We start from the raw sequence: 19,928 nt of genomic DNA, 5'->3' as shown, positions 1-19,928 counted from the left end.
GATTACACAGCAGTCAGGTCTGATTACAAGGCTCGGTCTAGGGGAACATATAATCAAATTTGTAGTCATAAGGTAAAGCATACATATTAATAATCACTTATCTCTGTAGTGTAATAAGTACTTTAGTCATGTTGTACACTATGAGCCGCTCAAAGAAACAATGGCTCAATAATGCTCATAGGTTTGAAGGCCAAGGAGAAGTATATTCCTTTATATTAAAAAAAAAAAAACTGTTAAATCTTTTTAACATAGTTGTTTATCGTAATGAAATAATACTCAGGATAAAATAGTATAAAAGGATAAAAGATGTTACAGTCTATTGATATGTATTTTGAGAAATGATACATTAGTTCAGATATATTTGTTCTTGCTTTAAAAAAATAAGAATGTATATTACTTATATTATTTCTCACCCTTTATATGATATATGTGCAGAAAATACTTTATGCAAAATCTTTATTAAAATGTTCTAAATATGACATTGCAAAAGGTAGAATAGTAAAATCACTAAGTCATGGTCTTTATCTTTGTAGTAAATTAACAATTAGAATGCAGCCTATATTTCCCATGATGCCTCTGGATTTACAGAGAAGAAAAGGGTTAAGTCTAAGGCTGCTTTCACACTATGAATTTCTCAGTTTAGGAACTTCCGATAGAAAGCATGCAGTAATTTTTCCGACACGATGTCACTGTATAACTATATAACGCCCGTAATGAATCACGAGCATATACGGTGCAAACGGGCAGTTACAAAACCCCATAGGCTACAATGCAATTTAGTCACGGCCATCAGGGGTTTTGTAATGGCCGGGTTTCGCAGCTGTAGTGATGGAACTTCTGACGGAAGTTCCTAAACGGAGAAATTCATTGTGTGAAAGCAGCCTTATAAGTGTAGCAAATTAGATAGATCAGTGATCTAGAACTTCTGTCCTTAACTCACACTATAGAGTATGTGTATGTGATACATCTTCAGTCTGTCTTTCTTCTGTTACTGAAGATCTTACAGTAAGGGTATGTTCACACTGAGGAATTGGGGCGGAAATCACGCTGAAGATTTCCACCCCAAAATACAGGTTTTTTTTCCGCACAGAATTAGCAGCGATTCCGCGCGGAATTCCGGGCGGAAATGCAGGTTGGAGAGTGGGCGTAATATATGTATTTTACTCCTCTTTTTTTTTTCATGTGGAAATTCCGTGCAAATTCTGCACGGATTCCGCGTGGAAATGCTTCTGACTGAAAAAAAAAATAACATTGATCTCTATGGGAGAATGACGCTGATTCTGCCTGAAAAAAAGAACATGTCCTTTCTTCAAGCGGAACATACTTCCTCGTCAGAATTCTGCTTGAGGAAATTCCTCAGTGTGAACTGAGGGGCAGAAATTCTGTACAACTCTATGGGGTTTTCACTGCTGAATTTGGAGAGGAAAAAGCGAGCAGAATTACTTGTGGAAATTCCTCTCCAATTCCTCAGAGTGAACATACCCTAACAGAAGATGTTACTGAAGATCACAGGAGAGCATTTTATAGGCACCATCTCAGAGGAAATACTAGAGAATCGGCAAACAGAGACAGTGTGATCAGGGAAGGTGTATAACTCTGCAACTAATCACTGTATAGCCTTACCTACTGTCACTGCTTTTCTAGTCTCTTGAGAGGGCAGAAATTGTATCTTCAGCAGCACTCTGTGCATGTGGAGACACACAGAGGAACAAATAGAACGAATAGGGTGGAACTGGGAGGGGAGAACTCTGAGCTTCCAAGAGGGATCTCATTAGTGATTAAGTAATCCTGTGATTCACAGGAAGTCAGCCACACTGGAGAGACTGACTTTCTGTCTACATATTACAGCATTTGACTTTCATACTAATTGTCAGACTGGAGCTCACCTGACCAAGCTGCAGTAATTAAATATGGATGCAGCAAGGCTGAGATGAAACAGATGACACTTGAGGAATACTGATGTTAGCAATGCATAGCCAAAAACAACCCCAATAAACTGAAATGCTTCTGTAAGGATATTTTTGGATTAGATCCAAAAGAAAAATAATTTAATGCATATTACTGAGTTTATTGTATATGTTAGTATAGTGGAATGTTCATGGAAAGCAAAGCGGGAAGAAGGGAATCAACAAGCTCGAACCCTTTGTTCCCACCAGGATTAATGTCAGTTACCATCTATCTCGTGTACACTTGGCTTTAAAAAAGTGCATACTGTAGTATTGTATTGTACATATGAGGCTGTCTTTACAAAAAAAAATGTTTACATTTTGTGATGAGATGCATTTTAGCAAACAAAAACTATCCAAAATTTGCCATGATAGCCAGGGTCTATTTTGTTGGTATATATAGCCTCCTTTACTGTACAGGTTTGTATTTGATTTCCTTACCCTAAATGCCATATAATTCTAATGACTACATGTGCAGCAGTAAAATCAGTGAAATACTCCAAACAAATTGTATACTTACTCATTCCCAGCATATTTTCTGCTGCTATCAGAATATGATGAAATTCATAGAAACAGGTGAATAATTCTTAAATATGTCTCTGGTGAGCAAGCTAATGCCTGCTCATTACAGCTTCCAAAAATAAACAATGGAGGTACTTGTATCTGCAGGCTGTAGATAATCTGAAAATCAAATACATCAGCTCAGTACAAATCCATGAAGAGATTGTCCTGTCAGCCAAGGCGAGAATAAAGGCTGTGATTGAAAACAACATGCACGGTCCAAGCAGGTTAGTACCTTTTGTAAGCTTTTCCTTAACGTAAAGCAGATGTTACAAAATAAAATGCTTCTTGAGGGTTTATGAAAGTGAAATCTACCAATTTATTTAAGCCACTGTGCTGAATGCTGACTTATCTGCACCGTATATGTATATTTCCTTTATATATATATATATATATATATATATATATATATATATATATAGTTTTTAGAAATATAACACATGTTGATGTATATGATGATTCAATAAATATTGATGAGTATATTTTATTTGCCGTATGCTTCTTGTGCTGTATTACTATGTATATTGAATTACAGTGAATTGAGGTGGTGTTCATCTGGAATGGCGAAATACAATTTTAGAACTATATAAAGAGTAGACTTTTGGGACCCCCAATCTTAACCAAGCTATTAAGTCCATTAGTAAAATTTATTCTCTAGGAAAGCTTCTCGTGGAATCCACTACTGAGTAGCAGGTGTATAATTCCAAAGTGTCTTTACAAGTGGCTCAGCAGGGCCTCCTAGCCATGCATCCACAAGAGACAGCTCATCTGTTTAATCCTTATGTTTTAGTCAACCTTCTTTATTATGCAGACAGGGCTCCTGATGCTCAGCTGGATTTTGACTCTTAGAATGAATTGATGGGCTGCTTTGATCTTGGCTGTGCATTGCATCTGTTTCATCTTTCATCTAACTGCATGATCTCGCCAACACCAACTATTGCTCCTTTTCAGCAAAATCTATCAATATTGCTTTGTTCTCCTGTTTGACAGTCATTGACTGGACAGTAAACTTATGTATATAATAAAATGAAAATACAATATTAAACCACATTGAACATTAGACTGGATAAGCCTTTAGCATACATGTATTCATAAAAACTGCTGAACGGAAAACATCTGCATTATATTCTTAGAGTTTTATACTATAAATTATACCTAAAAGACTCAATTTTTGATCCAAGATTTCTAACCCTCAAGTGTTTTTTGACCAGCTTTATTTTCGCCAACCGGGGATAAGATTGATGAATCAGATTATTACCAAATAGCGGCTTAGTTTTTTTTTTTTTTTGCTCTAAGGCAATAGATAAATTAAAAAGGACATTTTATCAATAAATCTCTATTTTATGTTTATTTATCCTGAAATACAAGCAACAATTTTGGTTATAAGCCATTTAAAAAGTCAAAAGGTGGGAGATGAAGAATGATAGAGTTGATGGCTTTCAGCACTTGAGGGCTAATAATTGAATTTTGAGATTTTGTTTGCAAAATCTAAGACACATTCTAAGACAAATATGGTCCTATAAAAATAAAATTAACAAGGTAAATATTTAATTGCTCTTAATTAGTGAGATCAAATTATACTAATATCAAAAATGCATTGTCAGCATGTTTCTTCAGTACATGTTTATTATTGTGCTAAAATGTATTAATAAAGCTACTTATAAATGAATCACTAAAATAAAAAAAGAGGCTTTTCTCATGATGTTCATTGGGGTATTAAAGGGGTAAACAACTGAAAAACCTTTTTTTTTAATTAACTGGTGCCAGAAAGTTAAACAGATTTGTAAATGACTTCTATTAAAAAATCTTAATCTTTCCAGTACTTCAGCTGCTGTTATGATCCACAGGAAGTTCTTTTCTTTTTGAATTTCCTTTCTGCCTGACCACAGTGCTCTCTGCTGACACCTTTGTCCATTTTAGAAACTGTCCAGAGTAGGAGCAAATCCCCATAGAAAACCTATCCTGCTCTGGACAGTTCTTGACATGGACAGAGGTGTCAGCAGAGAGCACTGTGGTCAGGCAGAAAGGAAATTCAAAAAGAAAAGAACTTCCTGTGGGTCATAACAGCAGCTGATAAATACTGGAAGGGTTACAATTTTTTCATAGAAGTAATTTACAAATCTGTTTAACTTTCTGGTACCAGTTGATTTAAAAATAAATATATATTTTCCAGTGCATACCCCTTTAATAAAACAATCCATATAACAAGACCAGATTTTGTTCTAGATATAGGTCTGTTATTTGGGAAGAACATTCCTCTAGAGGGCCAATTATCAAAGCTACCCAAGCTGCATTAATAACTATAATCAAGTAATTTTGTTGCATTTCAGTAGTAATTCGCACAGTGGGAATGTACTGATTTATTCAATGATTTATCAATAGAAAATATACAAAACATATTTTTCTTAACCCCTGAAGGACTCAGGACTTTTCCGTTTTTGCACTTTCCTTTTTTCCTCCTCACCTTTTAAAAATCATGACCCTTTTAATTTTACAACTACAGACCCATATGATGGCTTATTTTTTGCTCTACCAATTCTACTTTGTAATGACATCAGTAATTTTACCCAAAAATCTACGGCAAAACAGAAAAAAACATTGTGCGACGAAATTGAAGAAAAAACACCATTTTGTAATTTTTGGGGGCTTCCGTTTCTACACAGTACATTTTTAGGTAAAAATGACACCCTATCTTTATTCTATAGGTCCATATAATTAAAATGATACCCTACATATATAGGTTTGATTTTGTATTACTTCTAAAAAAAATCATAACTAAGAGCACAAAAATGTCTACGTTTAAAATTGTAATATTCTGACCCCGCTAACTTTTTAACTTTTCTACGTACAGGGCGTTATGAGGGCTAATTTTTTTCGCCGTGATCTGAAGTTTTATCGGTACCATTTTTGTTTTAATCGGACATTTTGATCGCTTTTTATTCCTTTTTTATGGTATAAAAAGTGACCAAAAATAAGCTATTTAAGACTTTGGAATTTTTTTACGCGTACGCCATTGATACATTTTTATAGTTCGGACATTTACAAATGTGGTGATATATGTTTACTTTTATGTTTATTTACACAGTTTTTATTTTTAAATGGGAAAAGGGGGGCATTCAATTATATATATATATATATATATATATATATATATATATATATATATATATATATATATTTACTATTTGTACTGTTTATTTTTTTTATTTTTTTTTATAAAATAACATTTACATTTTCACATAAATGCACAATAATAGGGAAAATTTGAAAATGAATAATAACACTACATTAAATAAGGGATACAAAAGCAAAACAATAATCCCGATACATGTCTTAACCTATTTTGGAAATAGTTCTACTAGAAGGAACATAGAATTGTAAATGATGTGTCCGTAACTAGTCTTAATAAAGTTAGACCAATTCAATTATTAGCGTAATGAACTAGGGCGGAAGGAAGCCCCTTAATAATTACATGTACTTCATAACAAACTGGCAAACCAGGGACTAGAAATGTTCTTCTATATGGGAGTAGATTGTACGTAGGAGGTAGAGAAGTTGTAATCATCAAGTTCAGTCCAGCTGTCCTTGCGATTTCAGGAGTAAGTGGGGATAAAAGAGGAGAATAAAAAGGAATGAAGACAGAGTAAGGAATGTAGAAGGAAAAATAAAAAGGAGGTAAGAAAAAAGAAAAAAACAAGTAAAAGAAAACTAATAACGAGTGATTAAATGATCTATATTAACTTTTTTTCACTTTATTTTTTTGCAATGTTATAGCCCTCATAGGGTGATCGGTGGTCGCGATCAGCAAGGCTGAGCTTTTTTTTTTTTTTACTTTTGGTATGGCGATCAACTTTGATTGCCATGTCTAAAGGGTTAATAGCGAAGTCAGAGTGATCGGTGACACGCCCTATTAGCCACGTCCCGGCTTTCATTAGAAGCCAGGACCGACCCAATATGTTGTGGGGTCACCGAGTGACCCCGCATTATATTGCAGGAGCAGGCGCAGGACGTATAGGTATGCCCTTCGTCCTTAAGGAGTTAAAGAAGTAAATATTTACTAAAATTTTATATTTTCAGGACAAAATGAATCTGTTCATAGTATAATCACTATCATTGGTACTTGTTGAAAAATGAATCCATATCTACATGACTCACTTGTCTATTTACTTACCTTCTGGAATTTATCACTGTCTCTGTCTAGACAACCACTGTTTATTTCAGTCATGATGATGTCTCCATGCGGTTAACTTATGTGCATGCCATGTCAAACCTTAGATTAAGATCATCAAAAAGACATGTAAATAGACATGTGGAAGGGGATACAAACACGAGCAGTGCAAGAACAGTGAATAATTCAAAAGTTAGACATATTGAAATGTTTATTATGTTAGAAATTTTGGGCAACTGTTTTTTTTGTTCTCTGGAAAAAAACCTCTAAAAAACATTCATTAAATTAGGTATGCCAACAGATTTTGGATTGGAGACCCAATAGGTTTATTATAATTTATACAGGAATTGGGGTATAATTGTAGATTAATTTGCTTCTGATTTTGTACTTAATTTGTAGCAACTTACACCCAACGTACTTATGCCGATGACTGGCCTTAAGAAAAAGACATATTGTTTAAATCAAGTTTCATCACAGGCAGGATTACAACAAAAGGGTCATCAGTATATAGGTATTATAAGATCACACCATTAACAATAGGTGATGGTCATAGCTTACCCACTTCCTCTTCCTGCACAATGACTTCTGCACAGGTTACAGAGCCCTCCTAAAAAAAATTCTCCAATAGTCAATAGCTAAGATTTTATCAATCTACCTAAAACCAAAATTGTCTGATTTTGCCCGTAGCAACCAATCACAGCTTAGCTTTTATACTTTAACAATCCTTCATAAAATTAAAGCTGAGCTGGGATTGGGCAAAACCAAACATTTTCAGGCAGATTGATAAATGGAAGCCAATGAGTCAATTCCTATGATTCATGAGGCTGCTGTCAGGCATAGCTCTAAATGCTGTTTAAACAATGATCAGGCAAGATGGCTGCTTCGGAAATCATGTAAAGGAAACTATCTACAATCAAAAAGTAAAAACTGATGTGAAGGAAAGAAGAAATCAGTATCTGGTTTAACCTACTAAAAATTCGGTGATAAATTTACTTTAAAATCCCTTATCCATGAGCAATCGGACAAACATGATAATTTGTTGTAAAGAAACATGACCAAAATACTCGATACACCTTACTAAACAGAAATGAAAACATATCCAACTTGTCCAGAAATGAAACCTTTGGATAATACCCCTATCTTACTATCCCCTACACCTGTCATTTGGCTTATTTACAAATACATAAAAATTCTTAAAAAATAGTCATTTGAGAGGTAACATTTTCACTACATAGGGCTTGTTTACACTATTGCTGGGCTCCGTCCTGTTTAGGATCAGTTCAAACAAACAAGGAAACTGAATGGTCCATTTTTCCAACTGACAGTACTTGATCCTGCTGTGTCCTGACGGATATTATTGACTTGAATTGGTGTGTTGGATGTCCGGAATATTAAAGGAGAAAAAAATTGTAAATGCTGTATTTTTTTTCCCTTGCATTTAAACGGATTTTGCAACAAAGTTTCCTTTAGTTGAGCATGGCTGCAATGGATGCACAACCTTACATAAGTAAGAGTAATGGTCAAAGCATTCCCTTTGTTTTGGTAAATTGTAAAATACATGTGTATTTCAGTTGTGTATTTTTGTTATACTGATAACCTGGTTGTACAATACATATTTTTTTATTTTTTTAATGTACATTTTCAACTTTATTTACATATGGACAAAAATAAGTAGTATTGTTGTTATCCACTTACTAGGAGGTATCTGATCAGTGTATGATTGAATATAAATTGTTTATATTAATTGTCATTCAAATGCATGGTTATTGACATAATAGGATGTCGTAGTTTCTCTTTTATAGCAAATAATTGTCTTTTTTAAATATTGTGCATTCTTCAGGGATGTGATAAGTATTGGACCTCCACAGCAAATCCTTTTCAACATAAGGACTTAGAAAGTTAATTCCTATTTTCTTTGGTCCCCAGTGATATACATTTATTTTTCTACTCTCACCATCCATTATCCACAGTTATGAAGGCCTTCACCTATGAATTAAGAGAGAGCAGATAAGATACTGTTCTCATATGCATTATGACATCTGTTCCTAAATAAAGCTACAGGGGTATCCTGGAATCACCATAGGGCATATCCTAGCTCAGCTCCATGGACCACATTGACATAACAGGAGCCACTGGGGTTCCATCAAAGTCTCTGAAGTTTTGGTAGTAATGCAGGCTGCATCATTTTTGCTGTCAAAAACCTTGACAGAACCACTGAAAAAACATCAAAAAGCAGGTCTGAATGTTAGATACTGGGCAATAAAGTAGCTGCTAGTATTTGAAAACTGCCTCAAGGGATTTTGGTTATTGGTGCTCTTTATGACTAGCCTTTTGTTGCTTGAGTGCAGATCTCTTTTTGTATACTGGGACACACCTCTTAGGCTGAGTTCACATATATCAGGTGTCCGACACAGTTTCCCTCCAGCGTGTCCCATTCATTTAAATGGGAAAGTTCACAGTCATCCAGCATTTCAATTTTGACGCTGGATGGTTGGACACGCTGGAGGTCACCGGACAGCGGAATGCAGCTTGCCTGCCATGCAGAAACATTGGACGCAGGATGAAATACAACTGATGACAACTTGTCATCAATTATGGCATCAGTTGCATTCAAGATCTAGGCTGAGTTCACCTATGCCGGATGCCAGACATATGTGAACCCAGCCTTAGACAGTTTTGTTGTGTACAGCCTAAAATGGTCTTGGTGAGCTAATGACTTGTCAAAGTTGTAGCATTTGTGTGACCTTCTGAGCTCATAGAAGCAGTAAAGTCTCAATAGAGAAAACACACATTTCTATTATACAGTTAACTGTTAGAGCAACACATCTCTTATATTTAATAACATTTTTAAATGATTCAGAAGCTACATTTCTATTCCTAAACCTATTTATTCTCACATAATGCATGTTCCTGCTCGGTTATGTATATACATAGGCCAGAGTACTGTGTACTTGACATAAAAGATTATGTCATATAAAAAGCACTGTTCCTGCAGACATTCATTGTGTGACTATGTTATTATGAAATTTTAAATATGTCCTACATCTGTATGTGGTTTCTGCATTTTGGTAAAGTGGTTGTATAAAGAATTATTCTTTTTACCCATTTCTGTTAGCTACCATATTAAATACTCAAGCAAATGAATTTTATTTGTATCCTTTAGGTATGCTCTAGTGTACAAGCCTTTTCTGCATCTGCTCTCACCTCTTACTGAGAAGCGTCTGAACACATTAGTGCAAAAAGATGTTGGACTTAAGGTCTATGCCAGAGAACTCGACAATATGAAAAAACAGGCATCAGATGTTGCTTTGTTGCCAGTATACATGCCCATGAAGATGCTGCTGATAGATTGTTCTGAAATGAACCAGGTAATCTGTATAGACCACTGATATGATTGAGTTTTGTTATGTTGAAAATGTCACTGTCACTGAACAAACACAATTGGCTAACAGGCAATTGCGTAAACTGGATCCTATCATAGACTAACTACACCAACAAAAGTAGATGCCAGTAAACTGATTTGAATACAAAAATAGTGAATAGTCTTTATTCAAGTGCATTATAAAATCATACATAAAATACAAGGTACTATACAAATGAAAGCTACAGAAAGAGGTAGTGATACTAAATCCACAATGGTAAACAATACGGACGGCAGGAATACAGTCCACAGATGTCAAATTGCAACATGCCCATAGATAGTAAAAATAAATAATGAAACATACATATAATGAGTGTATAGAGCTGGTATATATCCTCAAACAGGCTATGAGTAAAGTGCACGTAACAAATTGTGTAGCACCTAGCCCTGTTCAGAGGTCAATCAGCAGCATTATATAATAAAAAAGAGGAGAGCATGAAAGACAGCAAAAAGTAACAAATACCTGCCATACACCAGTAAGGGAGATCACTACCTGTACCCCAACGCGCGTTTCGCGTATGGGCTTCACGCCCCCTGACAAAGCCCATACGCGAAACGCCCGTTGGGGTACAGGTAGTGATCTCCCTTACTGGTGTATGGTAGGTATTTGTTACTTTTTGCTGTCTTTCATGTTCTCCTCTTTTTTATTATATAATGCTGCTGATTGACCTCTGAACAGGGCTAGGTGCTACACAATTTGTTATGTGCACTTTACTCATAGCCTGTTTGAGGATATATACCAGCTCTATACACTCATTATATGTATGTTTCATTATTTATTTTTACTATCTATGGGCATGTTGCAATTTGACATCTGTGGACTGTATTCCTGCCGTCCGTATTGTTTACCATTGTGGATTTAGTATCACTACCTCTTTCTGTAGCTTTCATCTGTATAGTACCTTGTATTTTATGTATGATTTTATAATGCACTTGAATAAAGACTATTCACTATTTTTGTATGTTGAAAATGTCTTTGAATAGATATGGGCTTAGGTATCAAGCATGTTGTCCTTTTTTTAGTTTTTCATCCCAGGATCAACCTTCTGGTAATACACAATACAAGGGACAGGCAGACTGAAAAAAAATACTCAAAAAACCCCTCCCTCATGATATATGAGCCCTATTGTGTAGTGGTGGAACTACAGTGTATTAGAAAAGTTTTCAGACTTGTTCACTCTTTTAACATTTTGGTATGTTGCAGCCTTTTTTGTTAATTAAAAAAAAAAAAAAGTTTCTACCCCTCCCCCATCATTCTGCACTCAGTACCCCATAATGACAAAGTAGACATAATGATGGATGTGGATCCTCTTAAGCTGTTTCAGGTTGGATGAGGAAAGAGGACAGCCATTTTCAGGTCTCTCTAGAGATGTTTAACTGGCTTCAACTAAGGCTCTGGGCCACTCAAGGTCACAGAGTTGTCCCTAAGTCACTCCTTTGTTGTCTTGGCTGTGCACTTAGGGTCATTATGTTGTTGGAATGTGAGGTCTAAAGGTCTTAGGTCTCTGATATGCGTAGTCAGCTGTTAGACCTTATACACACAGGGGTGTGTATTCCCAAATCCTGTCCAATCTACTGTATTTACCACAGGTGACTTCAATCAAGGTGTAGAAACATCTCAAAGACAAACCAGGGAAATGGGAAGCCCCCAGAGCCAAATTTCAAGTGTCATAGCAAACAGTCTAAATACTTATGTCTATGCAAGCTTTTTTTCGTGAAAAAAAAAAATATCCCTGAAATTCTGTTTTTGATTTGTCATAATGAGGGGGGGGGGGGGGGCTGAAAGGGTCTGAAAACTTTCTGAATGCATTATATACTAAAACTGTAAGACCTGCTTTTCAATATGGCATTAGAGTCTGTATTGTAGCACGTGACACATACCCCTAAAAAGATTATTGAGGAATAGGGAAATTTATTTGTAAACAATTATAGATTTCAAAGTTTAAGAAGTCAATCATGCATGTGATTGGGTATGGATGAGACACTGTATCTTCATGAATACTTTTACCGTATGGACAAGTTCTAACTTCTAAAAGTGCACAAGCAAATTTATGCTTAGCTTCATATGTTACACATTTAAATATACTGACGTTTGGATCTGAACCTTTTAACATTTATTAGGAACTATATTTCACAACATTTCCTTGTCTAGTGGTATGTACCAACTATTATTACGGTAAGTAGAACTGTGATGTTCCTAGACTAGGATTTTCCCAAGACAATACCTATGATTTAACACAGTCTGCTACAAAAAGTATGACTTTTTTTCTTTCTTTAACTTTCCTGCAATGGAAGCAAGCAAAGTAGACCAGAGTATATTGCTAATCGACACTTCTTTATTTTTCTCAACTCCAAAATTATCTGATGAAAAGGTCAAGATAAATGGTCCCTGGGTAAAGGGTAAGGGAATATTTTGACAGACTGTTTCAATTACCAGCTGATCACTGGTCCTTATACACAGAAAAATCCTCAGAAACAACCATTTCTACAAATGTTCATTGCGCTGATGATTGATGACTGTGTTATAAGCCTTTAAGGTGGTAGTCAGTATGTCATAACCCAAACATTTTTTCAAACCATTAAAACATATGCCCCACATACATAATGGTCCATATTTACTATTGAAAATGCACCATACTTCCGCCACAATTTTCACCAAGAACTGGTTTACATGTTGTGCATCACAATTTTGAGTAGACAATTTCTTGTGTTGTTCGACAGAGGGGGTGCTTCAGTATAAAAGGGATTGTTTTAAGATGCACCACTTTATGCCAAAATTGTGCCAGAATTCTGGCATGGTTCAAGCCAACTATTAGTTGTTTTAAACTTAGCCTAGACCAGTGTTTCTCAATTCCAGTCCTCAGGGCCCCCTAACAGTTCATGTTTTCAGGATTTCCTTAGTCTTTCACGGGTGATATAATTGTGGTGATGCCTGATTCACTGACCACAATTATGTCACCTGTGAAAGACTTAGGAAATCCTGAAAACATGACCTGTTAGGGGGTCCTGAGGACTGGAATTGAGAAACACTGGCCTAGACTAATGAATCTTGTGCACGTAGGTCACTCCCACAGTCAGTGTGAGAGGCAAACATAATTTTGATATTTAAAAGGGTATTCCAGGCAAAACCTTTTTTATATATATCAACTGGCTCCGGAAAGTTAAACAGATTTGTAAATTACTTCTATTAAAAAATCTTAATCCTTCCAATAGTTATTAGCTTCTGAAGTTTTCTGTCTAACTGCTCAAGGGTGATGTCACGTCCCGGGAGCTGTGCATGATGGGAGAATATCCCCATAGGAACTGCACAGCTCCCGGGACGTGAGTCATCAGAGAGCAGTTAGACAGAAAACAACAACTCAACTTCAGAAGCTAATAACTATTGGAAGGAGTAAGATTTTTTAATAGAAGTTATTTACAAATCTGTTTAACTTTCCGGAGCCAGTTGATATATAAAAAAAAAATTGGCGTGGAATACCCCTTTAAGAAAAACAAGGACCCACTTAGAATAGACTCATACCAGCCCATATCTCTACTAAATACAGATCCCAAAATCATCACCAAGGTCCTGGCGATGACGCTGGTTAAGGTAGTTACATAAATAATTGGAGAAGAACAGGCTTTGTTCCTGGTAGATATATGCATGACAATTCGACATGCTTCTTTAAAAATTTACAGATTGGAGGGAAGCTCCCTCCCTCCTTTGAACATAATGAAGGCATTTGACAGGGTGAAGTGAAGGTTTCTTGAGCATACAATGAAAGGATTGGGTCTAAGTGGGAATTGGAGTGGGTAAAATTCCTTTATGACCATCCGACTGCATGTATAATAATGGGAATTTGACAGAATTTTTGACAAAATTTGTCTCAATTGAGGCACATGGAAGAGCTGTCCTCTATTCCACCCGCTATTTGTACTTTATATTGAGCCCCTTTCTATGGCAATTATATTGAGGGATTCGGATTGGTGGGTAAGAAAAGCAATCTATTGTGACATGCAAATGATCTGTTATTAATGCTGCAAACCCCAGCAAAATAGACCCCTAATGCTATGGAAGTAGTGGAGGAATTTTGGAAAGTCTCTGGTTTAAAAATTAACTGGTCCAAATCTAGTCTACTCCCATTAGATAGCCTATAGAACTTAGCCTAGGCAGTTTAAAGATACATCCGATTTATCAGCTTGAGCCACTTTAATAAATCGGGAGCATTTAGACTAGTTTACACTAAGAATAAGACAGTTTTGGTAAATCTGTGCCAAAAATATTTGTACTTTAGAGGGATTGCGCCCAGAATTCCCAACCTCTTTTGAAATGAAAGATCCTCCAATAATAACCTTATAGATCATATGGCTAGGGCTTTTCTAAAATAGTTAACCTATCAAATAACAAAAAGGATTTTGCCAAAGGACTGGCAGACCAATGCTAAGGCAATTTGTTGCTACCTTGCACTATTAGATAACAGATAGATAAGGGTAGACATAAGGGAAAAAAGCAAAATAACATATCCTGAATTCAAAGAAACATAAAAATTAGTGTATTTTAGTTGTACAGATAGCCCTTGAGTAAGTAATGATTCAAGTTTAACAACAGTATATTTATAACCGTATAAATGGGGCTTAGTAAATGCATTTATGGGACACGTTGAGATTTAATACCTATAAGCACAATTATGACTGCTCCAAAGTAATAGATTATAGTAAATCTGTGTTCCAGCAGAGACTGAGCCTGAGATTCCCTCTATTTCACTAAACAATAGAAAGTAGATCAAGGTAAAGGGTTTTCTAGACTGTGATTCACTGGTCTCTACAATCTATTTTATCACATTCCTTTATGGGTTTTATGTCACAGACAACCTCATAATAGAAACAATTCAGGTTTCAATTTCATTTACTAACCATTTTCAGTTTCAGGATTCCTATTAAAATGCCACTTGAACCTGTAAATAAAATCACTCAGTGTTTTTCCTTACTGGCATGCGGAGCAAAGCACAGAGTGAATGGAATATTACAATTAGTGTATGTAGGAGTCGATATGTCAGTTAGAGCGACAACGCTGAGTTTTGTAAACTATAACCCAGAATAATCTAATGGTTGCTTGGAGTGTTGCTGTCACTGTAAACACTTGCATTTTTTGTTCTAATGATATTGTTAAATCATTTAAATGTGTAAAAAGGCTACTTAAAAACAATGTCACATCCCATATACCTGGAGAAGACTTCGACACCCTCTAATGGCTTCTCTGGGCCTAATTAAGACTAATGTACTGGAAAAAGACGCCTCTCGAGTGCCACTGAGAGTCTATTGCTCTGATTTTTTCCCCTCTGGAATGCCAAGATTATTTTTAAATAACGCTCTCCTGCATATGTAACGTATAGCTGGATTGTTGTAATCTCTTATTTATAGTCCAGGTGAGGGAAGGAGATGCAGACTCTGCAGTGTTACATATGTACAAAGGAGGAAACCTTAGGCCTTGGTAATTGCTCATGATATAGGGATGTGCTCCTGGTCCCAAATCAATCTTGTCACTCCTCAGAAAGCAATGAAAGATAATAAGTACTATTCACCTGATTGCCTCCTTGCTCCGAGACAGCTGGTGACGCTTGTCTTCCTGATAGCCAAGAGTCTCAGATCTAACACAGGGATAAAAAAGAGCTGGTAGCTGGCTAAATCTAAATTTGACAGTAGATGGCTGTGTAGAGGGTCAGGAGGGATAGAATCTGTGACACGTATGAGAAAGGAACAAAATTTATCTATGATTAGATGTCGTGTTGTCTGACTTTTTTTTTGCCTACAGTGGATGATGGATCGTACCCGCCAGCTGACTAATATCATAATTAACAAAGTCGCTACTACATCTGAGAAGTTTAATCGAAAAATTTGCCAGCAGTATGATGGCATTGTCACAAAAATCTCTGCCATAGCTGAATCGACATCTGCCCTTGTGGAACTTCAAGAATACATTCTCAAGCTAAGGAGTGCAGAGCTTCTAGAGATTCAGGTATAGTCCTTTCTTTATTTTAGGCCTCGCTTCTACCCTCCAAGATGACCTTTCATCTTCCATCATATTAGGAACTTAGGGATTAGTATTTTTGAGAACAGTTAAATGTAGTAGTTATGTTTCCACGTAGTATACTGTTGCCCAATCAATTGGCAACATCAAAGTATCAATCTGTGCCCTGGCTTTTATAGACTTTGTCATAAAACATGAATGGACATTGTTTACACCCCCACCCACCCCCCTTATACATCCTCAACCATTTACTTTCAGCATTAAAAATAACTGGTGCCTCTCTACGTTGTCAGAGTTTGTTTTTTTTCCTGTGTGCTCAGTCAGGCATCTATTCTGCAGATGATGTTGTGAAAATGCCACAATGACACATGGTTAATGAGCGTCACTAGTGACAGTGATTGAGAGACGCCTTGTAGCATACATTAATAGTAATGCAACTTGTAGGAAGTTGAAGGGTAAAAGCGCACATTATTTATATATTGTCACATTTCAAGCTTACCAGTTGATACGTCAATTTAGATTATAAATAGGGTTCTTTATGGAGGTGAGCCTACTGTTTCGGAGGTTATCAAGCCCATTATGGTAAGGTTTACAGTGTCCATCTATCTTGTGCTTTTTCTAATTTCTTATCTGGTACAGTGGCAGCTCTTAGGAGCGCGTAGACATAAGTCGGTGTTTTTCTTTTTGTATCATTTTGTTGTTTTATTGTCCGTCTTCCTGTGGTATTTCTTCTGTTCTAAAGATAGGGCTTTGACCATTTTATCTTAAACAGTCAATGTTATACCGCTAGCATAAAGGTGGGAAATGTTGACGTATGCAATACTCTGCTGTTTCTAATGGGGTCATTAATGGCGCGTTTGCTGTGTGTTAAGCACCAAGCATGTTGGCAGACATTTATTGAGACTGCTCACCTATGTCCTCTTTGCTGGTGGATTTGATGCAACTGCTGCTACATTTCTTTCAATTCTTAGGATAAACTGGCAGTAGCTGCAGAGAACCTACTCTTCCTAATGGACTATGCATCCCTATCAAAGGAGGACATTATTCTAAACGGAAACACGTTTTCTTGGCCTCAGAGAATCATTCCTATCATTAGTGGCAGGTAATGGATACTAGGCAAACTGTTTTTTTTTTCCAAATTTTTTTTTTATTCATATACTTAGTGTCACCAAGAATGTAATAAAAGCTTCTTATGCTGAATCTGAATAAGATGTGGATTGATGATGTCACCACGGCTTACACAGAAGATTAGTCTGCGGGAAAATGTGACTGTTGTTTTAACCTAAATCCAGTAATGTTTAATATAATTGAGATTTAGACCATTGTTATGCCTTAGCTGGGTGATGAAAAGAGAAGGAGGATTAGAGGCCAGTTAAGCCGGTGTCACAGCTGATGTACAGTATATTTTAAACAGGATTTTCTTCTTGGAATTGTTGAAATGACCTCTCTAACGATTTCAGCGGAATATATAATTTTAATGAAATGTTAATGGCGGCGAGAGATGGGGCATTAGCAATGCATAAGGAAAGTCCTGCCCACGTCTTTTCTTTTTTGCATTGGAAATGGGCAATAATACATGTCCTGCAGGTGATGGAAGCTCTTGCAGTTTTAGTGGAGATTACATTTGATTGACCTTTATTAGGATGATTAACCTCTCTGAAATTAAAAGCTGCTTCCAAATGATTCTGTTCAATTTCAATGTGAACACAGGGAAAAAAAAAGTAGCATATCAGTAGAGAATATAAAAAAGAAGATTCCATTTCTTCTCCACCCCCTTTTCTTATGTGCTTTACAATCACTTTGTCAGTGTGACACGATTGCAGAGGGAGCATGATGGGGCTCTGGCAAGGCTCGCTCAGTGGCAGAAGGATTTCACAAAGCGCTTGGCTGATGTGGTCATTGAGGTGAAAGACTTTCAGAAGAAAGAGAGGATGAGCGAGGCCAGCACTTATGTACAGAAACTCAGCACCATCAACAGGAGAATACAGCAGTTTATAGAAGAGGTAGGTTCTGCTTTTAACCTGCTATGGCATATAGCAGTATTTTCTTTCTGTGCTTGCTGCCATCCCCTGTGCTTGTGGCTGTTTGCTTAGCTTGATGTTTTCAGTATAGATAATGGAGCATTGTGTATGTGTTTAGAATGTAATTCCACAAGGAAATCATACAATGTAATGTCATTTGTTACACGGAGAGCTCTGTATAATGATCATCTGCTGCATTATTTCTCATTTAAAGAAGATTTTGCACAGCAGTTATTTATACATAAAGAACAAGATGTTCTTCCTTCCATTGTTCATCATCCAGATCTATTTTAAGCATTAATATTTATGTTATTATAGCCTTATCACTGTTTAATCTCATCATTAAGCAAAGCTAGTCTGGGAATATTAGCCCATATCCTATTATCAGCTTTCTCATATATAACATTTAGTCAAGCCTGTCCCGCTATCTCTCTTGGGCTTCAAACCGTTCGGAAGATTTGCAATGCCAGACAATGACTGTATTTAGAATGAAAGACAGACTAAAGACTAATATGGGGGAGTGTTAAGCAAAAGATAAAACTTCAGTATCTTTCTTCATATGTCTTAGTCTTCCTCCCCTGTTATTTTTTTCTGTCTGTCTTCTATCTGAGTGTACCCATATGATGCATACTTTGTAGAGGAGCTCTAAGACTCTCGCTTGAATCTGAGTTTGAAGATACCCACATTAAATGCAGCAATTTTTCCTATCCACGTACTGTATGCATATAAAATACTAGGATCTAAATTTACTAGCCACATTGACTTGTGTGATGTATCTTTACTAGTCATATCTTGCATGACCTACATTTACTAGCTACATTTTCTATGGCCCTTGCTTGCATTTCTAAATACTATTACCTCCCTGATTTGTTTGGCCGAAAAACATGTCGAGACGCTTTTGTCAGATAGTGCCAAGTCCCTACTAGTTTTTCTATTGCCTTGCTGCTGGCACGTGGCAGATTGTTATTACAAACATGATTATTTGCACCTTTAACTAAACTTAACCAAGCGGCAGAGTCCTCAATGTCTTCTTGCCTTATACAATAGGCTGACTCCTATATTATGCATAGAGATCTTGAAGCTTATGAAGCTGAGGGGAAGGGGTTTTGCACTGCATTGACAGTCTGCTTTGTTTTGCCTGCTATTTTGCGACTATAGGCGTAGCACAGTTTCATTTGTCTATGAATATATGCTGATGGGTCCCTGAGAAATCAATTCCTGATAGAGTGCATACGTTACAAATAGAATTTATTACATTTACAAATATAGAGCCAGATAATGTTTAACCTTCCTTAGCAAACAGATTGTTGTGTTAAATGTCTAGTTCTTTCACAGAATTCTCCACCTTAGACAGTATTTTACTTATAACCTAGTAGGTGATAGTTTGCACATCAACTCTTTAACGTATCTACTATAGTAACTTAAGCATATAACACAAATAAAATATATTTAGCTATAGAAAACCTAACTAATGCCATACCTTGGGCTGCACAAATGGCAGTCTGTAGTGTGTTGATGGAAACTCAGTTGAACCGGATTTTGGGATTGTTCCTCTTTATAATACAACTGATACAGAACAGTGCATTGCATTGCAGAACTGCTGTTTAAGCAGCCACCTTCTGGGTTACCTGCAAAGGTAGAAGTTCCATTTAAAGGGAGCCCTGCATTCAACATCTATTTCTCTCAGGCCAATTACATTGCTACCATTCTATTCCATAACTATAGATGGGATTTTAAGAGAAAACTGTTTTTTTTTATTCTCCCAATTCAGTAATAAACATAAGATGTCTGGTCTGTGTTTTAC

General features: G+C 36.3%; 1 protein-coding gene and 1 long non-coding RNA gene across 2 annotated transcripts in view; one reads left to right on the top strand and one right to left on the bottom strand.

Moving 5' to 3' along the window:
• LOC130369340 (dynein axonemal heavy chain 3-like) overlaps positions 1-19,928 on the top strand; it is a 101,356-nt gene that overhangs the window by 61,386 nt on the left and 20,042 nt on the right. The window contains exons 10-14 of the mRNA XM_056574480.1: positions 2,616-2,734; positions 9,839-10,043; positions 15,888-16,091; positions 17,075-17,205; positions 17,911-18,106. Of these exons, the coding sequence (XP_056430455.1) occupies positions 2,616-2,734; positions 9,839-10,043; positions 15,888-16,091; positions 17,075-17,205; positions 17,911-18,106 (855 nt within the window). The remainder of the gene's footprint in view (positions 1-2,615; positions 2,735-9,838; positions 10,044-15,887; positions 16,092-17,074; positions 17,206-17,910; positions 18,107-19,928) is intronic.
• Positions 1,396-19,922, bottom strand: LOC130369343 (uncharacterized). Its single transcript, XR_008892725.1, has 3 exons — positions 19,605-19,922; positions 6,679-6,777; positions 1,396-2,627 (listed from the first exon to the last, which is right to left on the bottom strand). It is a non-coding gene; the product is annotated as an uncharacterized LOC130369343 (long non-coding RNA).

This window comes from Hyla sarda, chromosome 4 (assembly GCF_029499605.1).
Source record: "Hyla sarda isolate aHylSar1 chromosome 4, aHylSar1.hap1, whole genome shotgun sequence".
NCBI lineage: Eukaryota > Metazoa > Chordata > Amphibia > Anura > Hylidae > Hyla > Hyla sarda.
This window is presented reverse-complemented; position numbering and strand designations above follow the sequence as displayed.